This window comes from Mytilus californianus, unplaced genomic scaffold, assembly GCF_021869535.1.
Source record: "Mytilus californianus isolate M0D057914Y unplaced genomic scaffold, xbMytCali1.0.p SCAF_15, whole genome shotgun sequence".
Lineage (NCBI taxonomy): Eukaryota > Metazoa > Mollusca > Bivalvia > Mytilida > Mytilidae > Mytilus > Mytilus californianus.
Genome location: NW_026262637.1, coordinates 26303197 through 26319498, shown reverse-complemented (window position 1 = coordinate 26319498; position 16302 = coordinate 26303197). Strand labels below are relative to the sequence as shown.

The 16302-nt window shown below is 31.3% G+C and overlaps 1 protein-coding gene across 23 annotated transcripts in view; it reads left to right on the top strand.

The window, feature by feature from the left end:
• Positions 1–16302, top strand: part of LOC127725762 (rho GTPase-activating protein 20-like) — a 190903-nt gene that overhangs the window by 79000 nt on the left and 95601 nt on the right. For all 23 annotated transcript variants that reach the window (XM_052233001.1, XM_052233003.1, XM_052233018.1 and 20 more), the window contains 2 exons: positions 4656–4725; positions 5333–5435. In XM_052233001.1, coding sequence (XP_052088961.1) covers positions 4656–4725; positions 5333–5435 — 173 coding nt within the window. The remainder of the gene's footprint in view (positions 1–4655; positions 4726–5332; positions 5436–16302) is intronic.

Genomic DNA, 16302 nt, shown 5'->3' with positions numbered 1-16302 from the left:
GTGTAAAATTGAGAATGGAAATGGGGGATATGTCAAAGAGACAACAACCTGGCCAAAGAGCAGCCGAAGGCCACCAATGGGTCTTCAACGCAGCGAGAAAATCACGCACCTGGAGGTGGTCCTTAGCATAAATGTGGCCCCTAAATAAAAATGTGTACTAGTTCAGTGAAAATGGACGTCATACTAAACTCCAAAACATATAAATGAACTTAAATTAAAAAAACATACAAGAATAACAAAGGCCAGAGGCTCCTGACTTGGGACAGGCACAAAAATGCAGCAGGGTTAAACATGTTTTGTGAGATCTCAACCCTCCCCCTAAGAAACACACAGCGATACACACAGTAAAACTCAGTTTAAAAGAAGTCCAAGTCCGATGTCAAAATAGGTAACAAAAGAAAGTCAGCAAAATGACGATGATACATAAATTAACAAAGGACTACTAGCAGTTACTGACATGTGTCCTTTAACTATTCTGGTTAGAATTTTAATTTAAAGTAATTTACGATGAAAATCAACTTAAAACTTGGTGCATTATGATGTGCACTTATTTAAATTTATGTCAAATTATGGTTTTGACTCAGATTTTAACTCACTGAGCATTGATATGTGCCTTAGTATCTATTATTTCCTGTCATTGGGTGTTTGGAGAAAGACATTCAGTTTACACCAAACAACATTTTAGGTTGTGTAGAGTTATGTCCCTTGAAACATTCAATTTTTCTTTGCTTGAAAAAATATTTTCCACATTATGCTTCATTAAAAGAGAAATATTTTAAATGAAAGTAGGTTTATGGTTGTGTCATGTTGGGTTTATGGTAATGTCTGGAAAAATCATTCAAGGTTAAGTTAGGATCAAACTTTTTGAAGTCCTTTTAATATTTCATACATAATCAAAAATCAGATAATTGAGTCATATAGAATATAGATTTTTATCTTTGAGTTGGTAAAATATGATAAGTTTTTCATTATAAGAAAAAAAATTTGATATGACCTAGAGTGTTATGAATTTGACCTTAAAGTGTAATTTATCACTGGACCATGACAACATAGGCCTAATATCAATGCATCTAATTATATAATAAAGTTATTGACATGGAAAACTATTTATCACCTTGTGCTATGTTTCCAGCTGCTATCAAAAATGTATATTACCAAAAAATTTAGGTTTATTTCTTATGAAAGAATGCTAGAAGAAAAGACCACCTTAAAAAGTTTTTATATGTGAGCATTTTCTAAATCAAAGGTACTATTTTTAGATAATTTATGGAATGTTGCATAAAAGTTTTAAAAAAGTAAAATTTTATTCAGAAATATCGAGGTCATCTTTTTTAAAAATATATAAAATTAACATACAATTGGCATAATTTATGATATATATGTAATATTATCTCATTCACAATATTGGGCTGAAAGTTGTGAATAAATCAAAAATGTTTGAAAACTGTTCTCAGTCTTATACCACATCTCCTTATTTTTGAATATATTAAAAATTTTGGCAGTTATATATTATTTCAGAGGCATATAATATATGTATTATATGTCTCTGTTTATATTGAATACATTAATATTTTTTTTGTATCAATAAATTTTGGAATGCAACCTTAGATGTAACACACCCTATTACTGTGTTCTGGATTGCTATAAAAACATTTGTTTTCAGCTATTGTGTACAGCAGATTTTAATCTGGTTATCTATTACACCTGCCTACAAATATAGGGTGTGTTTAAGAAACAAGACTTTGCTATCAATTTATTTGCTTACAACCACTTGAAACATGTTTATGAATATTCTTACTGGAAAGTGAGTTAACAAAGTACAGGATTCATTCAGTTTTATGTGTTTCCACTCAGTGAGGGGGAATACAGCATGGGTCTGTCAGACATTATGTCACGCCATCCTTCCATCATTCTGAAATCCACTAATTGTCAAGTTTTGCTATGGAGCCTTTGGTTTATGTGGTTTTTTTTTGTTGTTGTTGGGTTTTATGGAAAGTGTGGCAGTGCCTGTCAGGTTGGTTCCTATCAAACCTTTGTAGACAAATGACTAACTTGAATCAAGGTATTCTTAATCTTAAATGCTAAAACTTTTTTACAATTTAAAAGTAGACAGTATAAATAGGTAAAGGGCATTGCTGGAATTTAAGTTTCCCCACCTTTTTTGTATAAATAGGTAAAGGGCAATGCTGGAATTTAAGTTTCCCACCTTTTTTGTATAAATAGGTAAAGGGCAATGCTGGAATTTAAGTTTCCCCACCTTTTTTGTATAAATAGGTAAAGGGTAATGCTGGAATTTAAGTTTCCCCACCTTTTTTGTATAAATAGGTAAAGGGCTTTGCTGGAATTTAAGTTTCCCCACCTTTTTTGTATAAATAGGTAAAGGGCAATGCTGGAATTTAAGTTTCCCCACCTTTTTTGTATAAATAGGTAAAGGGCAATGCTGGAATTTAAGTTTCCCACCTTTTTTGTATAAATAGGTAAAGGGCATTGCTGGAATTTAAGTTTCCCCACCTTTTTTGTATAAATAGGTAAAGGGCAATGCTGGAATTTAAGTTTCCCCACCTTTTTTGTATAAATAGGTAAAGGGCAATGCTGGAATTTAAGTTTCCCCACCTTTTTTGTATAAATAGGTAAAGGGCATTGCTGGAATTTAAGTTTCCCCACCTTTTTTGTATAAATAGGTAAAGGGCATTGCTGGAATTTAAGTTTCCCCACCTTTTTTTGTATAAATAGGTAAAGGGCATTGCTGGAATTTAAGTTTCCCCACCTTTTTTGTATAAATAGGTAAAGGGCATTGCTGGAATTTAAGTTTCCCCACCTTTTTTGTATAAATAGGTAAAGGGCAATGCTGGAATTTAAGTTTCCCCACCTTTTTTGTATAAATAGGTAAAGGGCATTGCTGGAATTTAAGTTTCCCCACCTTTTTTGTATAAATAGGTAAAGGGCATTGCTGGAATTTAAGTTTCCCCACCTTTTTTGTATAAATAGGTAAAGGGCAATGCTGGAATTTAAGTTTCCCCACCTTTTTTGTATAAATAGGTAAAGGGCATTGCTGGAATTTAAGTTTCCCCACCTTTTTTGTATAAATAGGTAAAGGGCAATGCTGGAATTTAAGTTTCCCACCTTTTTTGTATAAATAGGTAAAGGGCATTGCTAGAATTTAAGTTTCCCCACCTTTTTTGTATAAATAGGTAAAGGGCAATGCTGGAATTTAAGTTTCCCCACCTTTTTTGTATAAATAGGTAAAGGGCAATGCTGGAATTTAAGTTTCCCACCTTTTTTGTATAAATAGGTAAAGGGCATTGCTGGGAATTTAAGTTTCCCCACCTTTTTTGTATAAATAGGTAAAGGGCATTGCTGGAATTTAAGTTTCCCCACCTTTTTTGTATAAATAGGTAAAGGGCAATGCTGGAATTTAAGTTTCCCACCTTTTTTGTATAAATAGGTAAAGGGCAATGCTGGAATTTAAGTTTCCCACCTTTTTTGTATAAATAGGTAAAGGGCATTGCTGGAATTTAAGTTTCCCCACCTTTTTTGTATAAATAGGTAAAGGGCTTTGCTGGAATTTAAGTTTCCCCACCTTTTTTGTATAAATAGGTAAAGGGCAATGCTGGAATTTAAGTTTCCCCACCTTTTTTGTATAAATAGGTAAAGAGCAATGCTGGAATTTAAGTTTCCCCACCTTTTTTGTATAAATAGGTAAATGGCAAATAATATTATTTATTGCTGGAATTTAAGTTTCCCCACATTTTTTGTATAAATAGGTAAAGGGCTTTGCTGGAATTTAAGTTTCCCCACCTTTTTTTTCATTCAAATTGTTTCATTCAGATTGTTTCACTGTTAATGTACATTACAGTGAAACACTTGACCTGACAAGGCCATACAATTGCTATCATTCCCTAGCCATTAAATTCTCCGTTTAAAATCTAAATGTATTTAAAATTTAATGCCAGCTATATAGACTATTCATTACTAATACCGTCAACCAATACACTTTTCGATAAGCCCCCATATAATTTCTCTGATTGTTAAAATGTATCACCCAAGGCATTCTTTTCTATAAATGGACACAGTTTGATTGGAAATCAATTATCAATAAACATCCATTACTTAACCATTCTTTTGATAAATATGTGAACTTTAAGGTGATAAGTCAAGATATGGCCGCTATTGTCCAAAGGAAAGGACTCTCTTACTGGGTCATAAGGTAATTTACTTTACCGATTAGAATGCAAATGATTGAATTTATGAATAAATGACTTTCTTGTCATGGTGCCAGAGCAGGTTTGTTTTTATTTAATTAAAACTTTTTTTAACCCTGAAATATATGTGAGTTACTAATAAACTATTCAAAATTCTGTTGTTGTTTTATTGCAAAAGCAGTCTTATTGGATTTTTTTGCAGTTTTATTGGAAAAATCCTCTCTTGTAGTAAAGTAAAGTGTTAAGCCTAACAACTTAAGAGAGTGTAACATATTTCAATAATCAAGAAGAGTGTTTTTGTTAAAGTTTTCTTGATTTCAATGAAAGGGAATGACCAGTCATCCTTCATTGTACATGAACCTCAATTAATTGCATACAGTGACGCAGGTCCAAACCTGGTATCGGTCTTGTTATAATCTGTAACTGTAGAAGTCAAATTCTCTTGTTTTGCAGGGAATCTTTTTTCTAGTAAATTTTGGAATCTGTATGAAGATTATCTGAAGAACTATTCTAAAGCAAGGAAGTAAGTGTACAATATTAAAGTATCAAAAATGAAATCAGTTAAAAACTACTTGATTCAAACATTAGGTCACTGAATGAGACATTTTTAGAACCTCCATGTGTAAAAGTTATATAAAGTGAACAAACTTCTGTTAAAACTAAACAGGACTATTCCATATCAAAAGCTTAAAGTGAATTATAATTTTTCACCTGTTGTGAAATTTTTTAAGTAAGAACAAATAATACCTTACAATAGAATGAGAATTTACACATGTAAAAAATAGCACAAGAGACTTAAAACCCACCATACAAAAATTTAATTACATAAAAATTGAAATGCAACAATCAAAAAGTTTATTTTCAACAATTGTATTCTTGTTTCGACAGTACATAAAGTTATTAGATTAAACATAGCTACTCATGTAAAAAAGGGCTTGAAAACATAACGGGTAAATTAGAGTTAAAATTCATCAGACAAGTAGAATTTTAACTTTATATGAATAAAATAATATATGGGGTATACATCAATGAGACAGCAACTTAACAACAACAACAATGCATTTCACATGATTTACAAGTGAATTTTTTTGACAAATTAACATCATAGTGTCATTAATATTTCCTTACAGATTACTGGAAGACAGATGTACAGAAGATCAATCGTTTCTAGAATTTTGTAATCTTCGTAAAGGGCAGACAACTTATAAATTACAAACATTGTTACATCTACCTGTGAGTACATTATTTTATTTGATAAAATCACTCTGTTGTCCTCTGCACACCTGTTATATAGAGGAAATAAAAGTGCTTTAGTGTAGAAGGTTTCAATCTTTAATGTAAAATCCTCCACTTGTCAACATATATTTGTTTTCCTGGAAACTCTGTGAAAAACAATGCCATAATATTTGTTCCTGTTGGAATAAATATTCTAAACCCTTATCTTTAAGGAACAAATTCTGTAATATTTGTTGACAAAATATTTCTTCCATTTGGAACTTATATTATGAAGAAACTATTTCATGGCAAGCTGAAATAAGAGGTAATAAAAACTTTTAATCAAAAACATAAGGAGCAATTTATTATTCCCCCTTCCCCCTGTAATGCATTCAATCTCTATAATTTTTTTCCTATAATAGTGCAGGCTATCTTTCATAAATAATCACCACCCTACAAAGAAGTGCCTTCCAACCACTAGAAAAGAAGAACTAGAGTTACCTTTCTTGATACAGTTGATATTTAAAAAAAATATAGTGTACTTACCGAATTTCATGCTCTGTCAGCCAACTTTATATAATAATAGGTAAAAGCAATACTTTTATTATCATGTATCAAATTTTCATGAATAATATTTCTAAAACACAAATAAAATTTTCTGCTTAGTTAAATTTCTGCTCAAGGGTATTTTGACTGTAAATATATGGAGATCTCGGTACATTTAGAATGACAGAATTTCTATTAACTAATGTGTGGTCCGAGTAGTCCAGTCGGGTGACAGTTTTATTGTAAGTTTTATGATGAAAATATTTTGTATCTGCTCCTGTTTACGTTACATGATGTAAATTTGATGATCTGTGAAAAAACATTAAAAGTGGTGATCATAGATTTGAATTTTTGACCTTAAAATAAATATTTTTTATGTATAGTGTTTCAGTTTTTGTGATAAATGAAAACAGAATTTGCTTATAATATGGATTTCTTATGTAAGGTTGAAGCCTGAATGAAATAGTTACAAAGGTAACACGGTAGGTTTCTGTAAAAAAATGAAATGATGGGCAACAGGACAGTCATATTTCAATGAAATTAGGGGAACAAAAATCTGACTTAAATCTTAAAGAGAAAGTGGTTTAATCCCGAGATTTTGGTACCTGAGGTATCTTTTGGTATAAATCTTAAGTAACAGTTATATCACATGTAAAATTATACATTTGTTTAACCATTTGCTTACTTTGCTTTGTTACTTTGCTTTGTTAGCAGAACATCTTTGAAAACAGATAGAATCAAAAATATTTAATATGAAAACATTGACAAACTGAGAAACTAAATTGACACGTCTCACAATATTTTGAAGAAGAAATATTAGATCATGCACTTAAAATAAATAAATGTTTGTATCATGACGTAGTTATTTTGTACATAAAGAAAAGAATGCCTAGTAAATCATCCAAAACAGGATTTAAAAGTGCAACATGCTGAGAAATTTATGGGAATTTTGTTGATTTCATTATAGTCCATAAGATTAAAAATTTTATTTACAAGTCTCAATAACAAAACTTCTTCGAAATATACATACTGAATCTTACTGTTGACATCTTGTCTTTAAATATCGGAAAACAACTGTATGTTATTTAATACCTATGATGAAATTTTGAATGGATTTAGTTCATTTGTATTGGTTATCCCATATGGTAATGATGAAATTAGGCAAAATTTACACAGAATGTCTAGGAGGACTTTATTTAGTTCCAAGTATTTTTAAACCTTGTTCTTGTAAGAAATCATATATCTAAAGCTCAAGTTACTGAGATAAAAGGAAAGTAGATATGACAGATAAATATTAGACAAATTCAAATTTTATCTATCTAAATAAACACTCCAAATTTATTTGAATATTTCAAGTTTAGTTTATCAAAAAAGATGAATTTCAAACAAATATGATAAAAAGATATTTGATTTTGTTTTTATATTGAATGACCTGATGTATTAAGGAAGTAGACTTATTTTCTATTTAGAGATAAGATATACATGGAAATACTTTGAACTTATTGTAAAAGTTTGGCTGAATAGTAAAAAACACAATGTCAACATACTGTTTTCTGTTAAACTGGTTATGCTGTGAATAAAACTGAAATAAACAACAGATTTAATAATCAGCCTAATGAGATCCAGAAACCATATTTTTGGGGAAATCAAGTTTAGAATAGGAAAATTTTTATAAATTCATGTTTAAGTTTCCTTTACATGCCTCAGCCCCCCCCCCACCTTGTGTGCATTTATTATTGCGATTTTTGAAGAAAGGATAAAAATGCGAGTTTTAAATTATTGCGATTTCAGAAAAATGTGCAAACAGGTATATGCTTCAGATATCAGAATGCAAGTTCTTATTATTGTGATACTCACTCAGTTGCATTATTCACATTAATAAACACCTCGCAATAATTTCTGAATTTTCAGGATTAAAATTTATTGTTAAAAGAATCAACCTTATTTATTAAATTTTAGATACAGAGTTGTCCTGGTTGTGCTATTTTCTCGGTTAATGATATCAAGATAGTCCTTATCTATGAAGTACATATTTGGCCGAATTGTGAAGTACTTTTGATGTTATTGACTTATTTATTGTTTTGTTTACTTGCTTGCTTATTGTTGCCAAATTCTTATGGTTTGATATTGAAATGGCTAGGTTTGAATTGAGGACACTTTTTTTTCAATAATTTACGTGTTTGACAACATGTGATAGATGTAAATATGACTGTTACATGCAGAATGCTAGAAATCTGTAGTTGTTCAAAGTACAAACTATGCGGTCAGCTTCACATAGATTCCTATGTAGAGGTTTTGTATCTGTGGATGATCCCTGACATAACATTAGGTCAAAGTAACATTACAAAGTCTGTTCAATCCTCTCTAAGTCCACCAATATTTGGACAGATCTTTGTCTTAATACTTTACGGAAATCTCTTGTTTTATCTCTGAATTCACACAATTGTATAGAAATATTTTTGTAATATCAAGTACCTGTTGATATACTATTTGGATAAACACTTGAATTTTTTTTATCTGTATAAGTAGTGTCATATATCTATGATTAGGAAAATTAAGATAAACACAACAATGGGGAGTAATCAAACACACCCAGGGACATTGTGAAATATAGATTAATTATTAATTTTTATCAGTAATAAGGACAGTGCCACTTTGTTGATAGAGCAGGAGTCCAGTATTAAGGATGGGGTACCAGTTAATGCAGGTTACTCCTCTGATGTTTGTGGTTTATGTTGCTAGGCAGATTGATGCTGTAAGTTTTGGAGAGGACAGAAAAACCTCTTGGATAGAGATTACAATTTTTTCCTTGTATCATGTTTTATCTGTTTTTAGATATTTTCAGAATAAATATAACTTGTTGCAATCATAATTTATAGACTAGCTATAAGAGATACATTAACTGAAACTCATCAAACAAAAAGCCCCAGTATGTTACCTCAGTATGAAACTTAATTAACTTCGGAAATGAAACACAGTTGGTATCAAATATTTCATTAAAAAGCAAAATATTTACATGTTCTGTGCAACTTTTGAATAGAGACATACAGTTGCTTATGACCACATATAAAAGTATCCATAATGTATCACTTCATTTTATAATCTACCCATGTTGTTCTTATACAAAAGTCAATTAAATTTGGTCAAATAAGTTCATCAATTTCTCACTTGGATGACTTAACAATGTTAACAACTTCTTATATCATACTATAATTAAAGTTAAAAGTTAAAAATATACCCTCTAGCCAATTCCAGGGTATAGTGTCAGTTTCAGGTCAATATGGGGTCAACATTCATAAATATTGTTGTTCTACGGAATTGGTGTATCATAATTTTTTGCTGATGAATTTCCTTAGTATTTTAAGGAATTTGAAAAAATCTGGATCCCTTCTGGTATGTTTTTTTTAACTTCTTATTTATTTATATCAATATTCTGGTTATTATATGTTGTACAGTGTGATTTCAAGAATTTTAATTACAGTAAAATAAAAAATCTTTGAGAAAAAAATTTAGATAAAAGTAGCAATTATCATCTTTGCTACAGTTCTACAAAATAGTATTTACAATGTATTAAATATCAATACAGTACTAATATATATTTTTGCATTATTAATTTTTTATCATTAAAAAGATTTTTTATTGCTTTTGTAAAAATGAAGAGCTTTTCATATATATTTTGTATATATATATAATTATATGTAAAGATGAAAACACAAATAAGCCTCTTGTTTAAAACTTATAAATTCTTTAAATTGAAAATTTAAGCTTCATTTAATATATTTGAATTAGATATACATAACAAAGGAGATGCTTATTTAAAGAAATGCAGGAATGTTGCAAGATATAACATTACTATTGTAATATTTGTAATTTTGTACGATTGTAATCAGATATGTAGATATTACTATATCATAATTTGATACTAAGATGAAATTATACTGTGAAAAAAGAAGCTGTAGCTTTAGCCTAAGCCACAAAAAAACTAATAAAGTTCACTTCTGACATTATGATAAAAGGAGGTTGTCACATCTATATCTGTACTATCTAGAAGTTTTTTTTAATAATCTCAGTTTAATTTATTCAAAACTCTTTAGAGTTGAGATGATTTAGAACTTTACATAATGCATAGGGACCTGTCTTGTTTGTTAAGACTATATAGGTAGCCTCTATATATTTTTTATGTCCCACCTAGGGGCATTCTGTTTTTTTTGGTCTGTGCGTCCTTTCGTTCATCCGTCCGTCCGTCTGTCCCGCTTCAGGTTAAAGTTTTTGGTCTAGGTAGTTTTTGATGAAGTTGAAGTCCAATCAACTTGAAACTTAGTACACCTGTTCCCTATGATATGATCTTTCTAGTTTTAATGCTAAATTAGAGTTTTGACCCCAATTTCACGGTCCACTGAACATAGAAAATGAAAGTGCGAGTGGGGCATCCATGTGCTATGGACACATTCTTGTTTGGTTACTGGTGTCATTTGGTTGTTGTCCCATTAACATAGGCACCTGTCTTGTTTGTTAAGACTATATAGTTGGCCTCTACATATTGTTACTGGTGTCATTTGGTTGTTGTCTCATTAACATAGGCACCTGTCTTGTTTGTTAAGACTATATAGTTGGCCCTTACATATTGTTACTGGTGTCATGTGGTTGTTGTCTCATTAACATAGTCACCTGTCTTGTTTGTTAAGACGATATAGTTGGCCTCTACATATTGTTACTGGTGTCATGTGGTTGTTGTCTCATTAACATAGTCACCTGTCTTGTTTGTTAAGACTATATAGTTGGCCCTTACATATTGTTACTGGTGTCATTTGGTTGTTGTATCATTAACATAGACACCTGTCTTGTTTGTAAAGACTATATAGTTGGCCTCTACATATGGTTACTGGTGTCATGTGGTTGTTGTCTCATTAACATAGGCACCTGTCTTTTTTTATAAGACTATATAGTTGGCCTATACATATTGTTACTGGTGTCATTTGGTTGTTGTCTCATTAACATAGTCACTTGTCTTGTTTGTTAAAGACTATATAGTTAGCCTCTACATATTGTTACTGGTGTCATGTGGTTGTTGTCTCATTAACATAGTCACCTGTCTTGTTTGTTAAGACTATATAGTTAGCCTCTACATATTGTTACTGGTGTCATGTGGTTGTTGTCTCATTAACATAGGCACCTGTCTTGTTTGTTAAGACTATAAAGTTAGCCTCTACATATTGTTACTGGTGTCATTTGGTTGTTGTCTCATTAACAAAGGCACCTGTCTTGTTTGTTAAGACTATATAGTTGTCTCATTAACATAGGCACCTGTCTTGTTTGTTAAGACTATATAGTTGTCTCATTAACATAGGCACCTGTCTTGTTTGTTAAGACTATATAGTTGGCCCTTACATATTGTTACTGGTGTCATTTGGTTGTTGTCTCATTAACATAGGCACCTGTCTTGTTTGTTAAGACTATATAGTTGGCCTCTACATATGGTTACTGGTGTCATTTGGTTACTGGTGTCATTTGGTTGTTGTCTCATTAACATAGGCACCTGTCTTGTTTGTTAAGAGTTTATAGTTGGCCTCTACATATTGTTACTGGTGTCATTTGGTTGTTGTCTCATTAATGTATACCCAACATCTCATTCATTTTATTTAATGGTCCTCAGTGGCTGAAAAATCTGACTAGTTCATTTACAATGATCACTCTGAGCCTGTCAACACTTAAGTTCTAAACCCACACATGGCAAGGTGGGTTATACTCTGATCTTAATTGACTAGGAATGTCAGTTTTCCTGCTGTAAGTCCCTGGTTTTATCTTGGAACTCCAGCTTCCACCACCAATAAGAACATGATATAACCAAAGGTCCTAAAATTTCTTTTTCACAACAACAATCAATCAATCCTATTTTGGTACATGCAATCATCTCCTTTATTTTCTTCATTTTTCATCTGAGTATTAGGAAATGCTCGACATTTGTCAATGCAACAGCAACACAACAACACATTGACATAAAAAAAGACATCTACAGATCAACATGTGGTCTCCAGACACTAGTAAAAGTATCTTAAAAAGCAATTTCTTCTTTATTTTAGAAAGGGATGTCAGATTGTTTGGTATGATGTCATGCTTTAATAGGATCTTTATTTTGATTGTACATATTTAGTCTTTCAGAGAAAGTATATCTGAACAGTAATATTTACTCTTGCACATACTCATTTACTGGTTCTATAGCTGTGTGCCTGTTAGTCTTGTTTTCTTGAGATGCCTTAATTTACAAATGGATTTTGCCACTTTTCCTATTAAAGTCAGCTCGGTTTAAAGATTTGCATCTATGTGGTTTGTTTTTATGGAAAGGGAAGAGAGTGAAATTTGTTAGTTAGTCATCATCCATTTTAAAAGCATTGTATAATTTGGGGATATATAATAACACACACAATATCTTTCCAGGCCATCCGTTACCTTTTAAGTTCCCATTGAAGATTAATGCAGTCTTATTTTAAACGAATTTTAAATGTAAAATTTATGGATTTCTATAATTACTACTTAAAAATGAATATGTACTGGTACGGACCTCTAGTGGATGTTATAAAAAATTAATCATAAACAAATCTTGAAAGTCTAACAGTTTCAGAAACTTTAATGATAACAAGAGGGTGGAAATTTGTGTAATGGGAGGGGAACCAGAATTATAGTCACCAAATTAATGAGACATTAGATGTCTTGACAAGATAAGTAAATACATGATACAGGAGAGGATTGTGAAGTATCCATAGGTTTTAAATGGTAAATAAGGTCATTATAGTAGGTAAATATTTTAATTATCAACCAAAATATTTGTGAATATATCAAAATAATTCCATGGTCGTCCCATATCAACATCTGTGTTGAATTCATTTATTAAAGAGCCAGAGGTTTAATAAACAAATAAATATAAATAACCCAGAGAGCTGGTACAATTTGAGCCTGCTGTATGAAAAATAAATAAGGCAAAAATGTACCAAAGTAAAAATGGTACCATTTGAAGCAGAAGAAAAAAACAATTAACTAAACATCTGAATTTTAACCTCAGGGTTATGAAAGCCCAGTTGTTCATATGGAATTTGATCAGTTGGCTAATATAGATAATTGAAATTGTTGCTGGATGTCCAAAGGTATAAAGTAAAAGATATTTCAAAATAAAAATAAAATTAGAAACTTGACGAAGTGCTTACTTAAATAATAAATAATAGCAGGAGAATAAGAGGTAATAATTGCCTCCCTTTTCTAAGGTCAATGAAATTCTGTAAAGCACGCAAAAATTAGCAATAGTGAAAAAAAGCAAAAAATGTATAGAAGGTTCCTTCTGAAGTTTAGGTCTGTATAATATAAAAATAGAAAAGTGTCTGTATATATATAGTATGGTAATCCTGATGACCTTTAGATTCACCAAGTACATTTGAGCTGAGACTACTATATATAGTCTCAGATTTGAGTAATAATCTTTACCACAGAAGTATCACTGAGCAGAACCAGAGGGAGACAACCCCCTCCCCCTCCCCTCCATCACACACACACTTTTCAGACCACAAATTTTTAGTAATTAAAAAAAAAGTTGTTTGAAAAATGCATAGATCATATAGTGGGTTTGAAAATCCCCTGAAACATTTTTTTTTTTTTTTTAGTAAATGTATAACGTCACAGTACCCAAGTACCCAAATTGCACCTTTTTAACAAAAACAGTAACGGAAATCTTACAAGTTTTCTTAGAGACTAAACAATTTGTATTTTCATGATTTGAAATTATGCACGTCTTTCAACATAGTTAAATATATTTAGATATACACAAAACGTTCACAGTATATATCAACGGATGAAGTATCCACTGGAAAAAGTAATTCTACTAAAAAGTCACCATGTGACGTCCACAAAAAGTCAACTTTTATAAATGATATTAAAATATATATGTTACAAGTATCCATTTCTTTAAAGATGAATAGTAAGCATAGACTTAAATGATTGTCAAATTGTTCTAAATATTTGGAGAAATAAACAAAACATCAGTTTTTTTTTATTTTTACGGATGTGATTTAAGCATAGATGCAATTTGGGTACTCCTCATTACAGAATCATAGATCGTTTGGAGGTGGTTTCAAACCCATTTTTCTATGATTCAATATTGATTCAAAATCAAATTGGTGGAACTATATAGTAATAGGGATACATCTACAAAAAAAAACACAGAATGGAAACTTTTGTCTGGATCATGAATAAATGTAGGTGAAAAAACTGTCAAAATAGGTGCAATTTTGGTACCCTCACATTAGGGACAAAACTTCTTGCATGTCAAAAAGTTTTAATAAACACAAACACAAAAAATGTTCTTGTCTCACAGCTTTTCTTCAAAATTTGTTCATGATCAATTGACAATAGTTCATTCCCTTGATCGGAATTGTAGATATGACATGAATACAATACAAGGTTCGTGAGAATGTGATCAAGTAAATTGTTCGATAATAGATGAGTACAAAGTAAAAGTAGAACAGTTACTCAATGATTTGTAACCTGTATTATATTTGTACTAGTTATTATCTCATAATTATTTAAAGAGAATACCAATAAACTTGCATATATATTTGGAAGATTTGTTCAATATATTTAGTTAAAGTAAGATTATTTCAATCTGATTTGAATTTTTCTTCAATATGTTGCAAGTTTCCACTCAAGATATCAGCATGAGCCTCCCAATATTTCTTCTTAAATTTATAAATCTCATAAAGAAAGGTCCTTTGATAGGGAGGTAAAATCTCCTGAAATCTCCCTATTTCACTTTAACTTCATTGGAAGCTTGGTGGCAGAGTGGATAAGTAGTTTATTTCATGCAATCACTAGCCTGTCAACACTGAGGTTGTGAGTTTGAACCCTGCTTGTAGCAGGTTCTTTCAACGCTGATCAAGAAATCTGTTTTGTTTGTATTTCTAGTCACAACCAATATAACATCATGTTCCAAGTTATTGGTGATTTCAGAAAGCAATTTTGATATCATACTGTCATGGGTTTTGTGTATTGTGAGTAAGAAGACTGATTTTGGTTTATAAGCAGGTCTGTTTGATTATTGCCATAAGAGTCCAGTGTAAATCTTTATCTGTAGTGCCACAGAACTTTGATGCAAAATCAGACTTTCACTTATTTTATAATACTCAGTGCTCACTGCACTGAACAAAAAAATTGACTAGGATTGCCATTTTACCTACTGAAGTTCATGGTTCTAGCCCTCAACCACCAATAAAAAGTGTCCACCAGGATATAGCCAAAAGTGGCGTTATTTAACACCAAAAAAATCATTTAAAGAATTTTTGGTAAAATATGACAAATGACAAATTGTTGCTATAACATTGCTTAATTGTCAAAACTTCCATTTGAATGTCCCTTACCTGTGTGTTTTGCTCTCTCTGTCAACCAGGTGGGTTCAAATGGAAGTTGTTCCATTTAATTTGAAAAATACAGTGCTCAAGCTACCTTACTTAATTCAGTGGATTAATTCATAAGTTATTGGAAAAACAAAATTTAAGCAATTATAATGATTTACTGCAAAAAGTAAAGTAAATGTATGTCCAGAGGGAGATATCTCAATTCTTAGAATAATTTTGAAAAGTTAACATGTTTGAATATATGAATAGGGTATTCCTTCATACAGATGGGCATTGGAGAAAAGTAATGTTGTCTGTTGGAAACAAAATTGTGTTTTCAGGCTTTTTCACATACATGATCGTGCAATCAGGATAAGGGGTCATAATCATGTAGTTCATGCCTAAATTGGGAAAGTTAGCAGGTATGACACAGGGTAAAAACTTATTAATGATACCACCTTTTTGGAAGACTTAATTTCAGGAAGTGATTGCAAAATTATTTAAAATCTGGACATTGATGATGCATTTAGAAGTCTTAAGCTCTAATGTATTTGTATAAAACTTTATATGCTACCAACACTCAGTTTTTGTCGAGCCTGCGACTTTTGTCGCAGAAAGCTCGACATAGGGATAGTGATCCGGCGGCAGCAGTGGTGGTGGCGGCGGCGTTAGCTAACTTCTTAAAAGCTTTATATTTTAGAAGGTGGAAGATCTGGATGCTTCATACTTTGTATATGGATGCCTCATGTTACGAAGTTTCCGTCAGTCACATGTCCAATGTCCTTGACCTCATTTTCATGGTTCAGTGACTACTTGAAAAAAAAGTTAAGTTTTTTTATAATGTTAAATTCTTTCTTATTATAAGTAATAGGATAACTATATTTGGTATGTGTGTACCTTGCAAGGTCCTCATGGCCGTCAAACAGTTTTCACTTGACCTCGACCTCATTTCATGGATCAGTGAA